Consider the following 23,012-nt stretch of genomic DNA (forward strand, 5'->3'; position numbering starts at 1 on the left):
TAAAACACAATTACAGTATAGTGATAACAGTATTTACACAATAATAAAAACACAGTAATTACATAATTGTAATAACACAGCAAGTGCACAATAGTAATAACATGGCAATAACAGAAGTAATAACAATACTAGTAGCGCACTAATTACTCAATATTTAATAGCACAGTAATAACAACATAGTTATTAAATAGCATGTTATTAATAATGTAGTAATAACCTAGTATTAACACAGTAGAGAGTAAAAAAAACAGAAAACTAATAGCATGTTAATAATGACAGTACTACCATAACAGTAATAACATTGTAATAATGCAATTGTAATAGTATTGTAAGAACACAGTATTAATGTTTAATCTTTTTATTAAGAAGCAAAACATTGATATATTACAGCGTTTTTTTTTTAAATATAGAACAAGAAAATGCGTGCATATAACACAGTATTAATAACATGATTGTAAGCCCATATTAATAACAGTGTATTAACAATTCTAATGTTGTGTTTGCAAACACTGGTGTTTTGTTCTAGTTTAAAAAGCAGGCCTGTGAAATTGTGTTGAATGATATTGTTTACTGAGCTGTATCTGCATTACTCAGCTCTCTGAATGCGTATGTTGGGTGTTGCTCTTTTTAAAAGGTGCTGAAGTATTTGGACTATGTCTTCACTGGTGTTTTCACGTTTGAGATGGTGATTAAGGTGAGTTGTGCTTTAATTACAGTACTTAGGCAGCTCTGACACTGGTCTGACTGTGTGATGTCACTTCCTCCTCAATGAAAAGAGTTTAGGTCGTCTTCCTTCTCCTTCACCCATGAACAAATGATTCAGGAATGAGTTATAGGTCAAAGCCTGTAGTCCATTATTTATATTTCAAACAAGGAGAGTGAGGCTTGTCTAGAGCTTGTCATACAGCTCTGGAAAAAAAATAAAGAGACCACTTCAATATATGAATCAGTTTATCTGCTTTTGCTATTTTTAGGTTTATGTTTGAGTAAAATGAACAGTGTTGTTTTATACTATAAACTATGGACAACATTTCTCCCAAATTCCAAATAAAAATATTGTCATTTAGAGCATTTATTTGCAGAAAATGAGAAATGGCTGAAATAACAAAAAAGATGCAGAGCTTTCAGACCTCAAATAATGCGAAAAAAAAAAAAAAGTTCATAAATCAATATTTGGCGCAATAACTCTGGTTTTTTATCAGTTTTTTTATGCATCTTGGCATGTTCTCCTGCATCAGTCTTACACACTGCTTTTGGAACATTTTATGCCTTTACTCCTGGTGCAAAAATTCAAGCAGTTCAGTTTGGTTTGATGGTTTGTGATCATCCATCTTCCTCTTGATTATATTCCAGAGCTTCTCAATTTGGTAAAATCAAAGAAACTCATCATTTTTAAGTGGTATCTTATTTTTTTCCAGAGCTGTAAGTGGAGTAAAAAAAATCAGTGTTGTAACATTAAAACATGCTGTGAGCTTCTTCTTCTTCTTCTCGTTGCTTTCCAAGATGGTGGATCTGGGCTTGCTGTTGCATCCTGGCTCTTACTTCAGGGATCTGTGGAACATTCTGGACTTCATTGTGGTCAGTGGAGCTCTGGTGGCGTTCGCTTTCTCGTAAGTAACAGTTTGATAAGTTGAATTTTCCCTCTTTTGTACAGGATTTTAAAGGATTTATTTTTATTGTGATTTCATAAAAAAAATCTGTATAAGTGGGATATGTGAAATATCTTTCTTTTTAACATCTTTTAGATGCAACTTTATAAAATTGAACTGTAAAAATTGTGTAATGTTACATGTTATATCTGTTGGCATTTTTTGTTCTTTAATGTTCTAAGACACACATTGATGAGATTTGTTGGTTGTCGTGATGGAAACTAAACTGAGACTAAGCTTTTGTCGGGCGTAAGGATGAGATTTTGAGGCTTCACATAAAAACAGCCTGAGCTTTGATATTAAAATATTATGTGAGACCAATTGGTACTTTTGACACTGAGGGCAGTGTGCCAAGTCCTGCTGGAAAATGAAATCTAATCGCATCTCCATAAAAGTTGTCAGTAGCAGAGGGAAGCATGAAGTGCTGTAAGATTTTGTGGGAAAACAAAACTGCACTGACTTTAGACTTGATAATAAAACACAGTGGATCAACACGCAGATGACATGTCTCTCCAAACCATCACTGATCATCAGTAAATTTTATATTTCATTTATAAATCAAGGGAGCAGAGTCTGGAGGAAGAGTGGAGAGACACACAGTCCAAACTGCTTGAGGTGATGGTTTGGAGAGACATGTCTGTCATCTGTTGGTGTTGATCCACTGAGTTTTATCAAGTCCATAATCTTACAGCTTTTCTTACTACTTTCCTCTGCTGACAACTTTTACGGAAATGCAGTTAGATTTCATTTTCCAGCAGGACTTGTCACGTTTCCCACACTGCCAAAAGTACAAATTGGTCTATTTATATAATATTAAAATTGTCTGAGATTTTTGGCTTTTCATTGGTTGTAAGCCATAATTATCAACAGTAAAATAAACAAACACTTAAAATAGATCACTCTGTGTTTTTTCTACATCTATATAATATATAAGTTTCACATTTTAAACTGAATTACTGAAATAAAGTAATTTTTCAATGATATTCTTATTTTTTAGGCACTATTATAAAGAGTCTCTGAATCAACAAGCTTCTCTTCTGTATCCACAACTGTACTCCCCCCCCATCCCCACTCCCCGTCCCCCGTCTCTCTCTCTCTGTGATATTGCTGTGATGTCCTGTCAGAGACGTGGTGAGCACAGCGTGATCGCCCTTTTCTTCTTTCACTCACTTATCCTGTCTCTCTCTCCACTCTGTCTCTCTCTCTCTGTCTTTCTCTCTCTTTCTCTCTCTTTCTCTCCCACCGGAACCACGTAAAGGAGCTTCATGGGGTAATGCCTTATCTCTCGCCCTGTCTCTGTTTCTTTCTTTCTCCACCTGTCTCTCTCTCTCTCTGTCTCTCTGTCTGTGTCTCTTTCTGTCCCTGTCTGTCTTCTTGCCTGTCTCTGTGTAAGTCTGGTGGTCCTATGCTCTGCTCATAGGCCGGTGATGGGATGCTTTTTTTCAGTAATCTCTTCATTATTACATTGCCATACTGAGTCATTAACTAGCTCATGAGTGTGTGTGTGTGTGTTGGTGTGTGTAAGAGTGTGTGACTGAGTGTATGAGTGTGTGTGTGTGTGTGTGTGTGCGTTCACTTGTTTGACTCTTGTTCCATTGCTCCCAGCCTCAGAAGTCAAATGTTATTACTATTAATATTTATTACTATTATTTTTTTCTTGCAATAGTCAATTCAGTTATATTGTCACGTCTTAGTCTCATGTCTCATGTATATCATGACATATATATTTTATTGTGTTAAGCAACAAATTACCTATATAGTCAATATGAACCAGCTTAAGGCTGCAACTTTTGACTATATCTGTTTGTTTCTTTGTCAAAAAATGTCAGACATCTACAAAAAATCTAAACAAAAACACTTTATCAGAACATTAAAGGTGCCATAGCAAGTAAAACTGTAAAAAAAGAAAAAAAAAGTTGAGAAAAGGCTTTTCAAAACTTTTCTGAAGAAGTTTTGAAGAAAACCAACTAAAAATCTGTAGGCCATGTGATCGCAGCATTTAAGGCGGAATGGAAAAATAAAAGAAAATAAAGGTTAATAAAAGCTTATTTCAGCTCCCCATCAGAGAGGAATTAATGGGTGGAAGACATACCATAAAGCCCTACATTTTACTAGTTAACCAGCAGCTTGGTTGCTCAACTTTAGGGCTACACTACTAAAGCTCTGAAAAAAATTAAGAGAACATTGTTGTTTTATTCTATAAACTACGGACAACATTTCTAGTAAATTCCAAATAAAAACATTATCATTTAGAGCATTTATTTGCAGAAAATGAGAAATGGCTAAGCTTTCAGACCTCAAATAATTCAAAGAAAACAAGTTCATATTCATAAAGTATTAAGAGTTCAGAAATCAATATTTGGTTGAATAACCCTGGTTTTTAATCACAGTTTTCATGCATCTGAGCATGTTCTCCTCCACCAGTCTTACACACTGCTTTTGGATAACTTTATGCCTTTACTCCTGGTGCAAAAGTTCAAGCAGTTCAGTTTGGTCTGATGGTTTGTGATCATCCATCTTCCTCTTGATTATATTCCAGAGGTTTTCAATTTGGCAAAATAAAAAAATAATAATTTTTAAGTGGTCTCTTATATATATTTTTTTCCAGAGCTGTATAAAGCTGTATCGGGTGCTTAAATGGTTGTCTCAATTCTTAGAGGAAGGATTTCACCCCTTCCTCTTGTAACCCTGTTCGGGTTACACTTAAAAACAAAGGATAGTGGTAAAAAAGAGAAATGGGGTGGTGACCAAGTGTAGGACAGTATAGGTGGGAATGATCAATCAATGCAAGGATTCAGAGCAGGACACCATTGCAGTAGGCAGCAGGGTAGTGTAGAGTCAGGTTGGGCAAAACAGAAAAAAATTGGAGGATTGTGGAAGAGTCTGATCCAGAGGTAGGCAGGCACCGACACCCAACCACCAATAGACCAATAGACACCAGCATTGCAGTATTGTAGTTACCTTCCTATGCCAAAGTAAATGAAGTTTCAGAACCTATGGCATCTTTAACTGTTTAGCTTGTAATAACTGTGACTTCTCAGGGTTTAATCTACATCATTACAAATATCTAGCAACATAACCAGCCTCTCTCTCTTTCTCCATACAGTAGCATACTGTACATATTTAATAGCATTCTAAACATCTGCCTGAACATCAGTCAAGCTAAAGCACAAGGAGGAATTCCATATCAGATCATATCAGTCTCTCACATCAATGCATGTGAATATCAGTCAAATCACATCGTGCATCTCCTCCTTGCTGGTTGTGGTGTGGTTCATACCACCATATTTTAGTCTACTTTTAACATCTCCAGCATCTCCAGGCATGAAGACGAATGATGAGAAAACACCTCTAACAACTAAATCTTCTTCACCTCGTTTAGTGCATGTCACCATGCGGTTCACTGAAGGAATGTTCTCCAATGTTCTGTAGGACCATGTGATCAGTTCCATTCCCAGTTAGAGTGTGCCATATTTGTTTTGACGACAAAAAATCTGATTCATACGGCTCGTACGATGTTTCTCTGAGTCGGACTCGTCAACTGGCAACTTTCGCTCAGGGTTAATTAGATGTAAATATGGTTCTCATCAGGCCCCCTGGAGGCTGGAACCATTTACTGCAGTAATTATGCAGCTGTGGTATTTTTGTGGATTTGCCTCATTAGCATCGGCGTTCACACTCAAAGAAACAAACCAGAGATTGTATGAACTGGATTTTTTTTCAGTGAACAGCTCCAGTGTGTTTCATTGTGTTTCTCTTTCTCCACTGTGTTTGTGAGGCTCATTTAGAGTGAGAGGGAAAACTGTGGTGTTTCATCCATCTTCAGATGCTTCATTACGGTCATTGAGTTGTTGATGTTGCACAGAAAAAAGTGGCAAAAAGTGGTGAACAGAAACGCTTCTATTGGCCTAATATTAGTTAATCACTATATTACCATAGTTTAAGGTGCACTTTAAATGTTTAATGGCTATTTTATGCCTTAATAACAAGCATAAAAATATTAATGCTAATATTTCATCTCAGTAGCTAGCTAGCTAACTTTCCTGGCTGCTGCATTAGGGTGGAACAGAAAAATAAAATTAAAGTAATTAAAAGTTAATAAAAGCTCATTTTAGCTCATCGGTTTTATGTGGTTTCTGGCTTTTCAGACTATCTAAAGTAAAATCTGTATACAATCTTGATTTGCCCAGAATCTAATTAAATTTGGTTTCTGGCTGTCCAGACTATCAAATATCGATCTGGATACAATCTAGATTTGGCCAAAATTGTTTTTTATGTGGTTGCTGGCTGTTCAGACTATCAAAAGTCAATCTGGATACAATTTAGGTGTGACTAAAATCAAATTTTATCTGGTTTCTGGCTGTCCACACTATCAAAAATCCATCTGGATACAATCTTGATTTGCCCAGAATCTTAATAAATTTGGTTTCTGGCTGTCCAGACTATCAAATATCGATCAGGATACAATCTAGATTTGGCCAAAATCGTTTTTTATGTGGTTGCTGGCTGTTCAGACTATCAAAAGTCAATCTGGATATAATTTAGGTATGACTAAAATCAAATTTTATCTGGTTTCTGGCTGTCCAGACTATCAAAAATCAATCTGGATACAATCTAGATATGCCCAAAATCTAATTTTATGTGGTTTCAGGCTGTCTACACTATCAAAAATGAATACATTTGCCAAGAATCTGATTAAATTTGGTTTCTGGCTGTCCAGACTATCAAATATCAATCTGGATACAATCTAGATATGGCCACAATCGGATTTTATGTGGTTGCTGGCTGTTCAGACTATTAAAAGTCAATCTGGATACAATTTAGGTATGACTAAAATCAAATTGTATCTTGTTTCTGGCTGTCCACACTATCAACAATCAATCTGGATACAATCTAGATATGCCCAACATCTAATTTTATGTGGTTTCTGGGTGTCTAGACTATCAAAAATTAATACATTTGCCCAGAATCTGATTAAACTTGGTTTCTGGCTGTCCAGACTATCAAATATCGATCTGGATGCAATCTAGATATGGCCAAAATCTAATTTAAACACTAGTTTAGAAGTGTTCAACTAGCCATCTCTTCTATTTATTTTTTTTTTTTGCTTTTTTTTGTTCTTGTAGGCGTTTTCCATTATTCCAGTCACCAATTGGATTATTTGCCACATGAGTTATAAAGGTTAAAGGGTGTTTAAACATATGGTTAAGAATGGTTCACCCAAAAAAACGAAAACAATTCTATATTGTAATCTTATCTTAAAATTTAGTTGGGTTTCTAAGGCATGCTTGGTGTCTGAAGTGATCATAAAAAGTCTTACCTCAAAGTGATATTAGTCGAGGATATTACTTCAGGCACCAAACAAACCAGTACTCTTTGAGGAAAAAGTTGAAACATGGGTAAAAATGCAAATAATAGTGAAAAGTACGGTTTCTTAGTAAAACAATCCATTCAGGATGATCATACCCCATCTAAGAGCTTAACATCAAACATGTCATTCAGATACAGTAGAGATTGATGTACACTCCTTAAAAAAATAAAGCTGCTAGAAACGGTTATTTGAGTGCTACTATAAAATAACCACTTTTGGTTCTTTAAAGTACTTAAATTAAAAGAGATGTGTGTCTGTGAAGAACCTTCTAAGACTGTGTTCAGACTGCAGGCAAATCAGATTTGTTTCTCAAATCCGATCTGGTGAGGCGACTGTCCTCACTATTATGTGCAAATAATCAGATTAGATTTCCATGTCCTTACGTCACAAACGTATCAGACTCAAAAAGTCAATCTGGATACAATTTAAATAAGTCCAAAATTGGAATTAATGTGGTTGACAGTCATCTTTGCAGACTATCATAAATCAATGAGGAAAAAAATCTGAATCTAAATTTGCTCAGAAACTGATTAAATTTGTTTTTCTGGATGTCCAGGCTATCAAATATCTGTATAGAATCTAGATATGTCCACAATCTGAATTAATTTGTTTTCTGGCTGACTATCAAACGTCAATCTGGATATAATTTAGATATGCCCAAAATCTAATTCTATCTGGTTTCTTACTGTTTACACTATCAAAAATTAATAGATTTGCCCCGAATAGATTTGCCTGGAATCTTAAATTTGGTTTCTGAATGTCCAGGCTATCAAATATAAATCTGTATAAATTCTAGATATGTCCAAAATCCGAATTAATTTTGTTTCTGGCTGTTCAGCCTATCAAACGTCAATCTGGACGCAATTTAGATTCGCCCAAAAACACAATTTAACTGATTTCAGGCCATTCACATTTTCAAAAATCTATCTGGATATAATTTAGATGTCCAGACTATCAAATATTAATCTGTATACAAGCTAGATATGCCCAAAATCAAGTTATATCTGTTTTCTGGCTGTTCAGACTACAAAAATTAATCTGGATACAATCTAGTTTTGCCCAGAATCTGATTAAATTTGGTTTCTGGCTGTCCAGACCATCAAAAAGCTATCTGGATACAATCTAGATATGCCCCAAATTTATTTGACATGGTTTCTGGCTGTCTGGAATACAAATATCTATCCGGATGCAATAAAGATATTCCCAAAAATTCTGATTTGATGTGATTTCTAGCTGTTCGGACTACAAAAATCAATCTGGTTACAATCTAGATTTGCCAAAAATCTCGATTTGAGCTGACAGTTTGAACATAGCCTACAGTAAATGCATTTGCTTGCTGATTTGACGCTTCTTCACTCATTCAAAGGTTCTTCACTCTCAAACATGGCTGTTGATTTAACTGAAAGTGGTTCCTGTATTTCAGCATCACTGAAAGAACCATTTCTAGCACCTTCATTATTACTCATTACTCATTTATTACTCATATTCCAGCCTAGTCCTAGATCTAATCACCTAGACTCTGGTTGATGTGTTGTTTGACCTGTGTGTTTTGTCCGTTTATTAGATCGCATCAAAGTGTAAACAGGTGGGAAACCCATTCCTACATTCCTCCTTTATTCTTCTATCAAAAGCTTCTAACTTTAACCTGTTTAACAGTAAAGCTGTTCTGCTGAGGTTAAGGGACGGCGTTCCTTAAAGCCGTGTGTGTGGTGAACTCCATGCAGGGGGAGGGGCCTTGGCACTGACCCTTCTGATAGCTTTCCGGCTTTTTAAGCTCTGGATAGACACCAATCTCACCAATCACGGATCAGCCAGTGAACGCAGCCCCTGGAGAGGGGGAGGGGCTTATGGGAAAGCTATCAGAAAGAGCAGTGTGGTGTGATATGTTTTAAATATATATCACCTGTGAGTGTGTGCGTTCTGTGTTGCGTTTTTTAAGAAATGACCAGGCCCCGGACTTCCCAGTCAAAGCATGCTGGACTAATGTGCATCAGAGAGCATGGGGGAAGTGCATGCCCATATAGAGCTCTGGACCGGGGGGGAGAGGGGTGGGGAGTAACCCCCCCCCCCGTATGATGTGCGTGGATATATATGTGTGTGTGTGTGAGTGTATAGAAGCCTTGTACTGTACATGTGTGCCCATTTTTCTGCCCATTTTTGGGGACAGTCGCCATGCAGAGCAGTGGATTATGGGTAGAAGTCTGGTTGCTGATTGGTTTAGAGGAAACTGCAGGAGATGCTTTTTTTGCTGACTGTGTTTTTGACTGTGAAGGATGGTCAGGTAATGATGGATGAACTTCACATCTGCTGTCAGCTGTGTTTGCAATAGTGTTATTGTGCTTTATCTATCACCATAACAAAAAAAAAAAAATCACTGGTCACGGGTCACTGCCATGCAAAAAAAGTTCAAAAGAAAATAAAATAACCTGTTTTAATTAAAGTGGATGTCAATAAGAGATCAAAAATGAGGAAAATTGGAGGTCTTTGTGTGGCAGTGACGTTCGCTGTAGTAATGCGACATTATTAACACATGCAACACACAGTACCAGTCAAAAGTTGTTGTTTTTTTTCTCCGTTATTTTAAAATGTTTAAAATGCATTGCTGATTAATTCTAAAGTCACAAGAAAATAGAATCTGTTTAATAGATGTTTTTTTTAGATATTTCAAAGTAGCACCTCTTGCTTAGATGACAGCTTTGCACATCAGTTTTATAAAGTAGTCCCTGGAGCTCAGGCTTTCAGTTAACAGCTGTGCTGAACTCATCAAGAGTTAATGACTTTAATTTTTGCCTCTTAATGTGTTTGAGAGCATCAGTTGTAAAGTTGAGAAGAGGTAGAGTTACAGGTCTACAGTGAATAGTGAATATTTGAGTAATGTTCTAATCCATATTATGACAAGAACTACTCAACTAAGTAAAGTTAAAGAGCTTTTCAAAAAAGTATTCTCAAAACATTTATGATGGAACTGGCTCTCATCAGTAGCGCCCCAGAAAAGGAAGATCAAGAGATCATCAGAGCTACCAGATTTAGAAACCACAAGTTAACAACACCCCCGATAAGAGCACCTAAATGCTTCTTCACAGAGTATTTTGGTTTAACACTTTTAAGTTACTACATGATTCATTATGTGTTCCTTCATAGTCTGAAAGATGAATTCACTATTCATTTACAATGTAGGAAAAATTTAATTAAATAAAAACATTGAATGAGAAGATGTGTCCAAACTTTTGACTGGTACTGTACATCATATTGTATTGTTGATTCTTGGCTGCTGGCTCTGTGTTAGCTAGCTAGTGCATTAGCTGAAGGCTAGTTTATATCGAGGCTACTATACTGTATTAACTCACTGCTATAGTTTTAAAACCTTCAGAAAACCTTAGAAAAGTTGAGACTTTGGGGTAAAAATGGTGTGTCTTGGGCTCTGAGTGGTCCAGCGATCTAAAGCGGGCCACTATGATCGGGAGATCGCCGGTTCGAATCCCGGTCATGCAGCTTGCCATCGGCTGCCGGAGCCCTGGGAGAGAACAATTGGCCTTGCTCTCTCTCTCTCTGGGTGGGTAGATGGCGGTCTTTCCCTTCATCACTCCAAAGGGTGATGTCGCTCAGCATAAGGCATCTGCGAGCTGATGTATAGGAACCGAGTAGCTGCGCTTTCCTCCGAGTGCACTTTGATGCTACTCGGCAGTTTGAAAACATGAATCAGAGGAGGCATGTGCTAGTCTTCACCCTACTTGTGTTGTGGCATCACTAGTAATGGGGGTCAATTGGAGTAGCTAAATTTGAAAAAAAAAAAAAAGTCTCAACTGTACTTTTCAAGTTAAATAAATGCTTTTAACTTTGCATAGAACTTTAGATACAAGTGATTACATACTAATATCAGTAAGAAATGCGTAACAATGAGCAAATGACTAATTTCAATATTAAAGTGTGTTCAGTTATTTTCCTTTGACTTCTAGCATAGGAATCTTTTCAGTGCTTGAATTTCTAAGTCATCAGCAGGCTTCTTCAGCTTATTAGGTCATTTATTTTGAGCTTATTAAGTTAATTATGAAGTTTTTGTAGTAAAATTATAGTGGTGCTTCAATGTGACCCATCTCTCAGCATCCTCCATGCACAGGATCATTTCTGTCACCGTAGTAAATGCTGTGTGGCAGTGGTTGGATGAGATGTGAGATGTGATGTGTTGTTGTTTTCTGTTTTATTGCTGCATTGGAAGACCCAAACGGTACCTGCACAACCCAATAGTCTCTTTCTAAAATATACTGCAGTGAGCTCTGGCCTGAAGCTATGCATCGTTAAGGAGATGTGAGGTGAAGACAGACTTGCCTGTTGGGTTGTGTCAGATCAGGGAGGAGATAAAATAAATAAAAAAAAAGCTAAGGATGCTAAAGATTCAGCTGCTCGGGATCATTTGCGAACTCTTCATCGCTGTATATTTTCAGAAACCCCACTGAAGCCTATGTACTGAATGTCCAGCCTTATAATCCAGCCTGCTTAAAATTTCCAAAACCTTTTTAAAAAAAAAATGTAATTTCATACAGCATCTGCATTTTGCTCGCTGGGACCTGCGGGTTGTTTATTCCAGCATTGAACATTCAGTCATAGGCAGCGCTTGTGCATTAAATGAATCTGTGAAATGATGTTAGAGGCTGGTAATTTTATTTTTAAGCATCCAGAGGCCATAGCATGGCTCGGTTTCTGCAGAAGGTGCTGCTTGGCTTCCATGCAGATATACGGTAGGGCCCTCAGGTTGCACTGTGACTGGCGTTATCCTTTTTGAAAAACCTTATTTTTGCAATAAAAAATGGGTTTGTTTGTTGTTTGCCTTCTGGATGATTTGCTTTACGTGCTTAAAGGAGAAGTCCACCTTTTTGTCTGTAAGATTTCGGCTCAGTTCAGTCAGTAAGATGTAAACAGAGTTGGCAACACTTTACTTGGTTGGTCTACTGTAGATGCCTTGTAGAATGTCCATTACATACAACTGAATGCTTTAGTTGAAGGTAAATTTCTTTCTGCTCAATGTAAGAAATATAATCATATAATCCCTAATCTTAATATTTATGACTTATATATAGAGTTAGATTTAGGTTTTGGGTTAATGTTATGGTTAGGTTTCAGGATTTATTTAGGGTTGATTTTGGGTTTAGGATTAGGTTTAAGTGCTGATTTAGGCTTAGGGTCAGGTTTTAGGTTTTAGGGTAAGGGTTAAGGGTAAAGGTTCGGTTTCATAGTTGATTTAGGGTTAGGTTTGAGGGGTTGATTTAGGGTTAGGCTTAAGTTTTAGGGTTAAGTTGGGGTTAGGGTTATGTTTTAGGGTTGATGTAGGGTTAGGTTGCAGGGTTGGACTCAAGTTGTAGGGTAGATTTTAGGGTTGATTTATGGTTAGGGTAGATTTAGGGTTAGGGTAAGGGGTTAGGGTTGATTTATGGTTAGGGTAGATTTAGGGTAACGTTTTAGGGTTGATTTAGGGTAAGGGTTAGGTTTCAGGATTGATTTAGGGTTAAAGTTAAGTTTTAGAGTTGATTTAAGGTTTAGGATTAGGTTTAAGTGTTGATTTAGGCAAAAGGTAAGGTTTTAGGGTTGATGTAGGGTTAAGTTTTAAGGTTGGACCTAGGTTTTAGGGTTGATTTAGGGTTGATTTATGGTTAGGGTAGATTTTAGGTTTGATTTAGGGTTAGGGTCGATTTAGGGTTAGGGTAAGGTTTTAGGGTTGCTTTAGGGTTAGGTTTCAGGTTTGATTTAGGGTTTAAGTTAAGTTTTAGAATTGATTTTGGGTTTAGGATTAGGTTTAAGTGTTGATTTAGGCTAAAGGTAAGGTTTTAGGGTTGATGTAGGGTTAGGTTTTAAGGTTGGACCTAGGTTTTAGGGTTGATTTAGGGTTGATTTATGGTTAGGGTAGATTTTAGGATTGATTTAGGGTTAGGGTAAGGTTTTAGGGTTTATTTAGGGTTATGCTTAGGTTTCAGGATTGATTTGGGGTTAAATCTAAGTTTTAGGGTTGATTTAGGGTTTAGGATTGGTTTAAGTGTTGATTTAGGCTAAGGGTAAGGTTTTAGGGTTGATGTAGGATTAGGTTTTAAGGTTGGACTTAGGTTTTAGGGTTGATTTATGGTTAGGGTTAGGTTTCAGCATTGATTTATGGCTGCAGTTAGGTTTTAGCGTAATTTTAGGGTTAGTCTTAAGTTTTATTGATTTAGGGTTAGGTTCTAGGGTTGATTTAGTGTAAGGGTTCGGTTTCAGACTTGGGGTTAGGGTTTAGGGTTCGGTTTTAGGGTTTATTTAAGGTTTATGGTTAAGTTATAGGATTGATTTAGGGTTTAGAGTTAAGTTATAGGGCTGATTTAAGGTTAGGGTAGATTTTAGGGTTAATTTAGGGTTAGGTTTTAGGGTTGATTTAGGGTTAGGCTTAGGTTTCAGGATTGATTTAGGGTTGAAGCCAAGTTTTAAAGTTGATTTAGGGATTGATTTAGGATTAGGTTTAAGTGTTGATTTAGGCTAAGGGTAAGGTTTTAGGGTTGATGTAGGGTTAGGTTTTAAGGTTGGACTTAGGTTTTAGGGTTGATTTAGGGTTGATTTATGGTTAGGGTTAGGTTTCAGTGTTGATTTATGACTGCAGTTAGGTTTTAGCGTAATTTTAGGGTTAGGCTTAAGTTTTAGGGTTGATTTAGGGTTTAGGGTTAGGTTCTAGGCTTGATTTAGGGTAAGGGTTCGGTTTCAGACTTGGGGTTAGGGTTTATTTAATGTTTATGGTTAATTTATTTAGTCGATTTAGGGTTTAGAGTTAAGTTATAGGATTGATTTAAGGTAAGGGTTGGGTTTCAGGGTTGATTTAGGGTTTAGGATTAGGTTTTAGGATTGATTTAGGGTTAGGGTTAGGTTTTAAGGTTGGACTTAGGTTTTAGGGTTGATTTATGGTTAGGGTTAGGTTTAAGTGTTGATTTAGGCTAAGGGTAAGGTTTTAGGATTGATTTGGGGTTTAGGATTAGGTTTAAGTTTTGATTTAGGCTAAGGGTAAGGTTTTAGGGTTGATGTAGGGTTAGGGTTAGGTTTCAGACTTGGGGTTAGGGTTTAGGGTTCGGTTTTAGGGTTTATTTAAGGTTTATGATTAAGATATAGGGTTGATTTAGAGTTTAGAGTTAAGTTATAGGGTCGATTTAGGGTTTAGAGTTAAGCTATAGGGTTGATTTAGGGTAAAGGTTCGGATTTAGGCTAAGGGTTAGAGTTTAGGGCTGGGTTTTAAGGTTTATTTAAGGTTTAGGGTTAAGTTATAGGGTTGATTTAGGGTTGGGGTTTTGTTTTAGGGTTGATTTAGGGTTAGGAATTGGTTTTAGGTTAATTTAGGGTAAAGGTTGGGTTTTATGGTTGATTTAGACCCTAGAAAAGGAAGACCAAGAGTTCCCTCTGTTGCACAGGAGTTACCAGCCTCAGAAACCACTTCTGTATGTGGGTGTTTTTTGTATTTTTCATATTCGTTTTTATTTAAGCTAAAAACACTGAATGAGAAGTTGTGTCTAACTTTGACTTACTGTACTGTAAATATCATACTGTATATTGATAATCTGAACAACTGTACCAGTTGTTTGCATCTTCATGGCTGACTTACTGTATTTTTACATAAATTTGATACAGTAAAATATTGGTGGAGTTCCCCTTTAAGGTAGTGCTGCTGAATGCAGTGGGTTATGTCTGAGCTGTAAGGGCTGCTCTGTAGGAGAGCCGATTTTGCAGAACAGCACTGGTTCCCCGCGAAGAAACGCTCCCCTCTGGGTAGAGTTTCTTTATGATCATTGGTTTGTGGTTCATTGTGTAGAAATCTGATGCACAGCTGTGTTTGCCTCAGCAGATGTGTTCTTTATTTTGCATGTTTGAGTGGTTTATGTGGAGCTTTTGGGAATAGATTAATGTTGCAGGTAGGATCCGGGAAGCGATGGCTAACAGATTGAGGCCTGACTGCTTTGCTTGCATGCCGAACGGTTCTTTACCAACTCAACTGGCTCATGTAACGCAGGATTACATGATGTGTGCTGTGTAGTGGTGTGCTTTTGTGCTACTAATCCACTGCTGGTTGGGTCTAATACTGTACAGATGAGTTAGTGATATAATCTAATGCTGCAGGACGTGTTTGCTTTAGAAAATGTATTTAAGAGATGTCTATTTTAATGGCCTAGTTAGTTAGTTAGTTTAAAACTGGTCTGTGTGAATTATGTGTGCCATGCTGTGTTTTTTTTTGGTAACAGGTATTAAATATATTCCTTTATTGTAGTATATGTGTATATACTGTATATAACATATATATAGATTAGTGCTGGGCAGTATACCGGTTCATTCGGTATACCACTGTGGGGGGACTAGAACTGGTATGCAATTCTCTCATACCGCCATACCACTAGAGGGCGCTGCGGAGCACTGTGCAGAACAGCACCATCAAAGAAGAGAAAAGTGTTTTTTCATCTCAATAAAATAGAGCAGTAATTACAGCCCTTTATAATTAATATTAATTCTGTAGCTTGATAGATAATTTAAATGTATGTGTTAACTGGAGAAAAAAGGGAATTGTGGCTGATTTAAATACTGTAATGCCTCTAATGGCTTCAGGAATAACATATAACTTAGTAAATTTATATTAAACTTATGTCTTACTTATGCAATAGAGCTTTTTAAAAATATATATTTGAATACTTAAACATAGAGTATTTTATGTCCATTTAGAGTGTCTATGGAACTATTAAAAATATTTTTAATATTGTGTAAAGGAAGTTGTGTTAAAGTTGTTGGCGTAGCTCTATTGTTTAACTTATATTCTTCAGCTGTTTTTCTGCTAATAAAGTCTGATTTCTTCATATATTGTTCATACATAATTTTGTGGGACAAAGTAAACCCAATAGTAACCAAAGCCTTAATTTAAAAGTTAGTGTTTTATAGTATGTGTTAGGGGTGGGCAATATTATATCGTATATAATATATCGTGACACAGAAATATCATGATATTAAAAATCCATATCGTGATAATAGGGCTGTTCTGTCTTAAAAGTAGTCTATTATTTACTGTGAAGCTTTAGGTTTATTTATTGTATAATTGTTTTAGTTTGCAGTTTATATGCGTGCACTAAATATTCTGCAATATTTTTTGCTGCATTATATTATTTTATGCTATATTATTTATTTTGCCACATTATGATTATACTGTTATACTCTTATACTATATTCCTGAAATGAATGAATTATTTTAGTTTTCCTATATCGCCAAGTATATCGTTATCGCAAAAACACCCTGAAATATCGTGATATTATTTTAGAGCCATATTGCCCACCCCTAGTATGTGTACTCCTAACAGTACAGTAACTCACAAACCTATATTAAAGCCCAGTCATGCAAAAAATGATATATAAAAAAATATATAAATAAAAATACTGTGATATACCGTGAAACCGTCAGAATCTTAAAGGAAATAAGGTGATATGCATTTTTGGCCATACCGCCCAGCACTAATATATATTGTACACTCATTTACCAAAATTACGCACCAATAAGGAATAGTTTGAATTACATAAAACCTTTTTTAGGTGTGAATACAATGTTAAAGCGAAAAATCCTGGATACAATATAAGATATGGTTGGGAATGCATGGAGGCGTACAGGTCCCGTATGCCATCATACAGCACCATTGCTCACAGATGTTGCCACAGCTGGGCCTGTAGATCCTGCTCTAGACTGCCAATTTTTTTTGCAACAATCTGGATTGCTTTCTAAATTGAATCTCAGATCAATTAATTTCCCCCTTTTCAAGTCCTCTTAAAGCTGGGAAAAATGTCTTGCTGAGTGTGCTCTAAAAGCTCTCACCAGGAGGTACACTACCCAACAGTAACCTATGGGGTGGTGGATGCACATTTTTCATCTTTATATGACAAGAAAACCCAGTGTCTATTGTATCTGCCAAGATTTGCGGCAAGTTTTGGTGCGTTATTTTTTTGTGTGTGTTAATGAGTGTAATACACAAACACACAGAGATATTTTCTTATTTCTTCTTTAGTTCAGGGTTTAGTTCAGGGTATTTCTCTGCCTGTGTCTCGTCTCCAAACAGTTTTAGAAGTAGTTGAGTTGCTCGAGCGCTAAACTCAAGTGAATAATTACGTCTCTCTGCTCTTGGCTTGCATTTTTAGAGGGACCAAAGGGAAGGACATCAGCACCATCAAATCTCTCAGGGTGTTGCGAGTCCTGCGGCCACTGAAGACCATCAAACGCTTACCAAAGCTGAAGGTATGAAGCCTGTCCCCCTGCCTCTATATCTGATGGAATTACAGTGGTCAAGTGATTAAGCGTAACATTAGGACCACTTCTTTTTTTGTTGTTCAGTTATTTAATGTTTTATTGGTTTTAAAGTCATTGCAATTTATGTGAAATTAGGACATTAATCAATCTAAAAAAAAAAAACAATTGATCAGATTAATAAATTTTTTTTAAAAACCTTTCTCACTAGAAACAGCTTTTTATATTTTGAAATTTGAAATACTGACATTAATTAATTCCTAGATGATAATTCCTGGAACAATGTGATTGACTGAGAGGCATTCTATGAGTGCCTTTATCAGCCGGTAATGCAGTGTATCATTCACAGTCAGTGAGTGGAAACAGTGTCTAAAAACTCCAGCAGCACTGCTGTGCTGTGTCTGATTACCACACACCACTATCATAGCAGTCAATGTCACTGCCGTGATGTGAATAAATTACCCACCATCCAAATAATAATAGCTGCTTTTTGGTGGAGCTGTGGGTGCTGATTATTGGAAAACAAGATGAACATAGTAGTACTGGACAGAATTACAGTCTGTATTTACAGTTTAGAACTACAAAGTGTACCACAGCTCTAAAAAAATAAGAGACCACTTTAAAAATTATGAGTTTCTTTGATTTTAACAAATTTGAAAAACCTCTGGAATATAATCAAGAGGAACATGGATGATCACAAGCTGAACTGCTTGAGGTTTTGCACCAGGAGTAAAGGCATAAAGTTATCCAAAAGCAGTGTGTAAGACTGGTGGAGGAGAACATGATGCCAAGATGCATGAAAAGTGTGATTAAAAAACAGGGTTATTCCACCAAATATTGATTTCTGAAGTGTTTAAAAAAACGTTTTTATTAATATGATCTTGTTTATTTTTTTATTTTTATTTTTTGCATTATTTGAGGTCTGAAAGTTCTGCATCTTTTTTTTTTTTATTATTTCTGCCATTTCTCATTTTCTGCAAATAAATGCTCTAAATGACAATATTTTTATTTGGATTTTGAGACAGATGTTGTCTGTAGTTTGTAGAATAATACAGCATTGTTCATTTTACTCAAACATATATTTATAAATACCTATAAATAAGAGAAACTGATTCCGAAAAACAAGTGTTCTCTTATTTTTTTCTAGAGCTGTATATGCTCACTGGAGCTGGACAAAATGATGGTGTAGAAACGTATGATTGGTGGATTACATTACGCTATTGTGTGTGTATATGTATGTGTGTGTATGTATGTATGTGTGTGTGTGTGTGTGTGTGTAAATGTGTTTTCCTCAGGCTGTCTTTGACTGTGTGGTGAACTCCCTGAAGAACGTGTTGAACATCCTCATCGTCTACATCCTCTTCATGTTCATCTTCGCCGTCATCGCCGTGCAGCTCTTCAAGGGCAAGTTCTTCTACTGCACAGACGAGTCTAAAGGACTGCAGAAAGACTGCAGGTAAGAGTCAGACAGACGCCACAGGCGGCACTGCTGTACCGGCCTCCCACAGCCCACAGCCCACACCCACAGCTCCCCCTGTAGGCATGCAGCGGTGCTGATACTGATTTCCAGAGGTGGAAAGTAACGAATTACATTTACTCACGTCACTGTAATTAAGTAGATTTTATGAGTAATTTGTAATTTTTAAAGTAGTTTTTAAAGTAGGTACTTTTACTTTTACTCAAGTAGATTTTGACACAAGTAATTTACTTCGCTACATTGGAAAACTCCCTGTTACTGAGTAAAAAATAAAATGCTGGAAAAAAAATAATTAAACCAATAAGGGACGCGATTTGTTCCGTATTTCCATAAATGCCCAATGTCTGACACTCTACTCTGTGCTGCTGCAGCGATCACCTACAGACACACCCCCACCCTCACACACACACACACACACACACACCCTGGCGCTGCTCTAAAACCCTGCGTCTTTTTAAATCTCCACTACAGACAGTAAGTACTCCTCCTTGTACTCAAAAGCGTTTTTATCACACATAGTTTGCGCTGAGTTTTGTTCTCCATGGCAGCACAGCTGAACTTTTTCCAGTAATGTTTATTTTTCGGTTTATTTCGAGTTATGCAACCCATGCTTCTTTAAGGCACTGCGCATGCGCCGACCAACATTTGTTTTGTATTTTTCATGTTTTTAATGATAATTCCTTAAGTTTTTACTGGTAACAGTAAACAATCTGATTGAATGTTAATAAGAAACATGTAAATAGCAGTTAAAGCATTGCAATGGCAAGTTAAAAAATAATAATGAACTATGTAAATATGCCACTTGTTCTTGGTCTGAACAAATACTGCCTGAAAGGTCCAAATTATTATGTGGAATAATAGTTAATTTAAAACGATTATTTTGTTTTTTTACATAAAATAATTAAAAGTAACTATGTAACTTTTACTCAAATTACATTTTAAATTGAGTACTTTTTTACTTTTACTCGATTAGATTTTTAGATGGCTATTTTTTTTTTAATTGAGTAGAATTTTAGCAAAGTAAAGGTAATTTTATTAATTACAATTTTTCAGTACTTTTTCCAGCTCTGCTGATTTCCAGAACATGGAAAGCAGCTTGAAGAAAAACTAGACAGACCTACAGGGCTCATATCATGGAAAAAATAATATTTTTTACCTGAATTTTCACCCCAGTTTTAGATATTTACCCAAAAACAAGTAGCCCCCTTTGTCTCCTTTCAAATGATGTTACAATTGAGAGGATGAAAGCTCTTATGTATCTTCTCTGAATCACATTAAGCTAATACAACATCACCAGGCAGCTATACACGCTTGCAGGAGAACACTAATACCAATTCAGTTACATCAGCTGCCATAGAGCATATTTATTTATTTATTTATTACAACATTCTTAAACCATTACAATTTGATGTAATGTTTAATAATGTCTTAACTAGTGTAGCATGTAACTAATTTAGCATGTGTTTATTAATGTTGTGAATACTGTTATATGTTAACCGTTGCATAAAGGGTTACCGAAAACATATTAACTTAAATTAACAACGATTTAAAACACTTTATAATGGATATATTCATTTTTTTGTTTTATATATTAATTAAAATGTAATAATATATATTACAAAGCTGGTTGTGAGCCACTTACATATAAATAAAGGAGCAGATTTAAACCTCAGACAACAAACACTGCTATTACTATTATTTTATTTTATAATATTTAATATAATTGTATATAATTTAATTTAATTTTATTAGTAGTAACCATAATAGTAATAAGAACAATGTGCTTTGGAAAATAAAACAAAATAAATTCAAGCAAACATTTACAAAATAAATCAACCCAAAATATCCATCTGATTAATAATTTTGTTTTTGCTTCTTATATTTCTGGCAGAACTTACATTTAAAGATTTTCTGTTAATATGATCAGACAATATATCCTAAAAATTATTTTTTATTTTACTTATTTTTTGTATTAAATCATTGTTTGGTGTCATTTTATTGTTGTTTTAAAAAAATAAATAAATAAATAAATAAAATAAATAAAAATAATTCAATCCTAATTTTAAGTAGAATAAGCTTTAACCTTCTAAGACCCAAACTCTAATTGGCACCTGATTAGAGTAAAAACAAAAAAATATCTTTTTTACAAGGTGCAGTTTCTGATAAAAATTATGTCCACATATGAGGACTTCAGTTTTACTGTATATTTTGATAGAACACAATAAAGTTGCTGTAAAGAACGCTGTGCAAAACATTTATTTATTTATTTTTGTTTATCAAAACAAAAGTAGAAACAACAATTGTGCCCCTTCAACATGAAGACATGACAAAATATAAAAAAAACATAAACTACTGTATTAGCATAATTTACTGTATGTACTGTTCATTTACATTTTTGAACAAAATCTAAACTGTAACGTCCACGTATGAGGACACCAGGGGCCTCATGTACTAAGACTTGCGTGGACTTCCTACTAAAATGTTCCGTACGCTCAGATCTGAAAAGTTCCGTACGCACAAAAAAATCCGGATTTATCAAACCGTGCGTAGGCAGAATTCCACGTACTTTCTCTTAGTACATCACAATCAACTTGAAATCAAGCGCAAATGCACGAAAGCAGCACACTTGCCACGACTCCTCCCTCAATTACGCAGAGTATAATGTTATATTATTATTATTATTATTATTATTATTATTATTATTATTATTATTATTATTAATAATAATATTATTATTATTATTATTATTATTATTATTATTAATAATAATAATAATAATAATAATAATAATAATAATAATAATAATAATAATATTATATACGCATAGCGTATAATTACCCATGTTTTAAGTTTTATTATTCTAAGATAAATGCTTTCATTTAAATGCTTTAAATGAGTTGCCTACCAAAAAGACACACGTCACGCACTCAGCTTGTTTTCTTATGCTCTTGGAAATCTAAAACTGCTTATAAGCCAGTCATCATCATGGGCCAAAAAAACATAATGGTCACGGAAAATGCGCGCTCAATGAATTCGGCCATTAGCAGTATTTTCCAGTAATGCCAACGCTGCATCTCCAACAACTCCAGCGCAAACCTGATCTAGGCTAAGTGGAAACACGTTAAACGATTATTTCTGTAAGACAATGAAACTGTCTGATTAATTTACTTTATTTTACCCAATAATGCTTACTTCAATGTGTGCATAAAGGATATCTTAATAGTTGTAATTTCAATGCATCGCCTCTAAGTGTCGCCAAATGACAAAAACACAATACATACGCACAAAAAAAAGGCGTACGCCCAAAACAAAACTTCCGTGGGGGAACGCACTTTCACACGTTCAAGTCAAATTTAGTACATCAGACCGTGAGCGTGAAATATGGCGTACGCAATGTTTTTGTGCGTACGCACCTTTAGTACATGAGGCCCCTGGCCTATGTAGAGCAAAATTTTGTGTTGCGGTCAAGACACCCCAAAATGTGATGTCCACACAAGTGGACACCAGGTCCTAAGAGGTTAAAGTGTTTAATGTAACAATATAAAAATAGGTGTAAATAACGGAACAGTGCATTTCTTACCCCGTTTGTGTGTGTTTTTCAGGGGGCAGTTTCTGGACTATGATAGAGATGAGGTTTCAGCTCAGCCCAGAGTGTGGAAGAAGTACGAATTCCACTACGATAACGTGCTGTGGGCCTTCCTCACACTCTTCACCGTTTCCACAGGGGAAGGCTGGCCAACGTGAGTCCACACACACACACACACACACACACACTTTCCTTTTCAGCCTCGAGTACAAAGCGCTGTTAGAAACAGAGCCTTTGCTTGTCGACTTTCTCAGCCTTTCATTGTCTAATGCAATTATTCATTTGTACCTTTTATGCTTATACATATTTATTGGCTTTGTTGGTTTTTGAAGGGATTAAAAGCCCATAAAAGCTTTTCTGCCTCTTTTAACAAAGGTCTGCTGTTCCCTCACTGATCTCAGTTCAAAGGTGTGAGACAGTTTGAAGTATTGCTGTTTGGAAGCTTTGTGCAGGGCGATAAACCCAGGTCTCCTTAAGCTGGGGTTACACTTTGTGATTTTAGCCCTGATTTAACCGGCCCGATAGCCGGATAGCACTACACTGAGAAACCCTGTCTGTAACCCAGGGCAGTATCAGCTAGCAGTTAGTGCCACATAGGTTGTTTTAACACAGTAAACATGCAGACAACAGTCCGATATACTCACCTCTGAATGGCAAAAGAG

General features: G+C 35.9%; 1 protein-coding gene across 5 annotated transcripts in view; it reads left to right on the forward strand.

The window, feature by feature from the left end:
* cacna1ba (calcium channel, voltage-dependent, N type, alpha 1B subunit, a) overlaps positions 1-23,012 on the forward strand; it is a 214,112-nt gene that overhangs the window by 144,590 nt on the left and 46,510 nt on the right. For all 5 annotated transcript variants that reach the window (XM_049470674.1, XM_049470673.1, XM_049470676.1 and 2 more), the window contains 5 exons: positions 635-694; positions 1,504-1,610; positions 17,182-17,278; positions 18,583-18,743; positions 22,367-22,504. In XM_049470674.1, the coding sequence (XP_049326631.1) occupies positions 635-694; positions 1,504-1,610; positions 17,182-17,278; positions 18,583-18,743; positions 22,367-22,504 (563 nt within the window). The remainder of the gene's footprint in view (positions 1-634; positions 695-1,503; positions 1,611-17,181; positions 17,279-18,582; positions 18,744-22,366; positions 22,505-23,012) is intronic.

This window comes from Astyanax mexicanus, chromosome 22, assembly GCF_023375975.1.
Source record: "Astyanax mexicanus isolate ESR-SI-001 chromosome 22, AstMex3_surface, whole genome shotgun sequence".
Lineage (NCBI taxonomy): Eukaryota > Metazoa > Chordata > Actinopteri > Characiformes > Acestrorhamphidae > Astyanax > Astyanax mexicanus.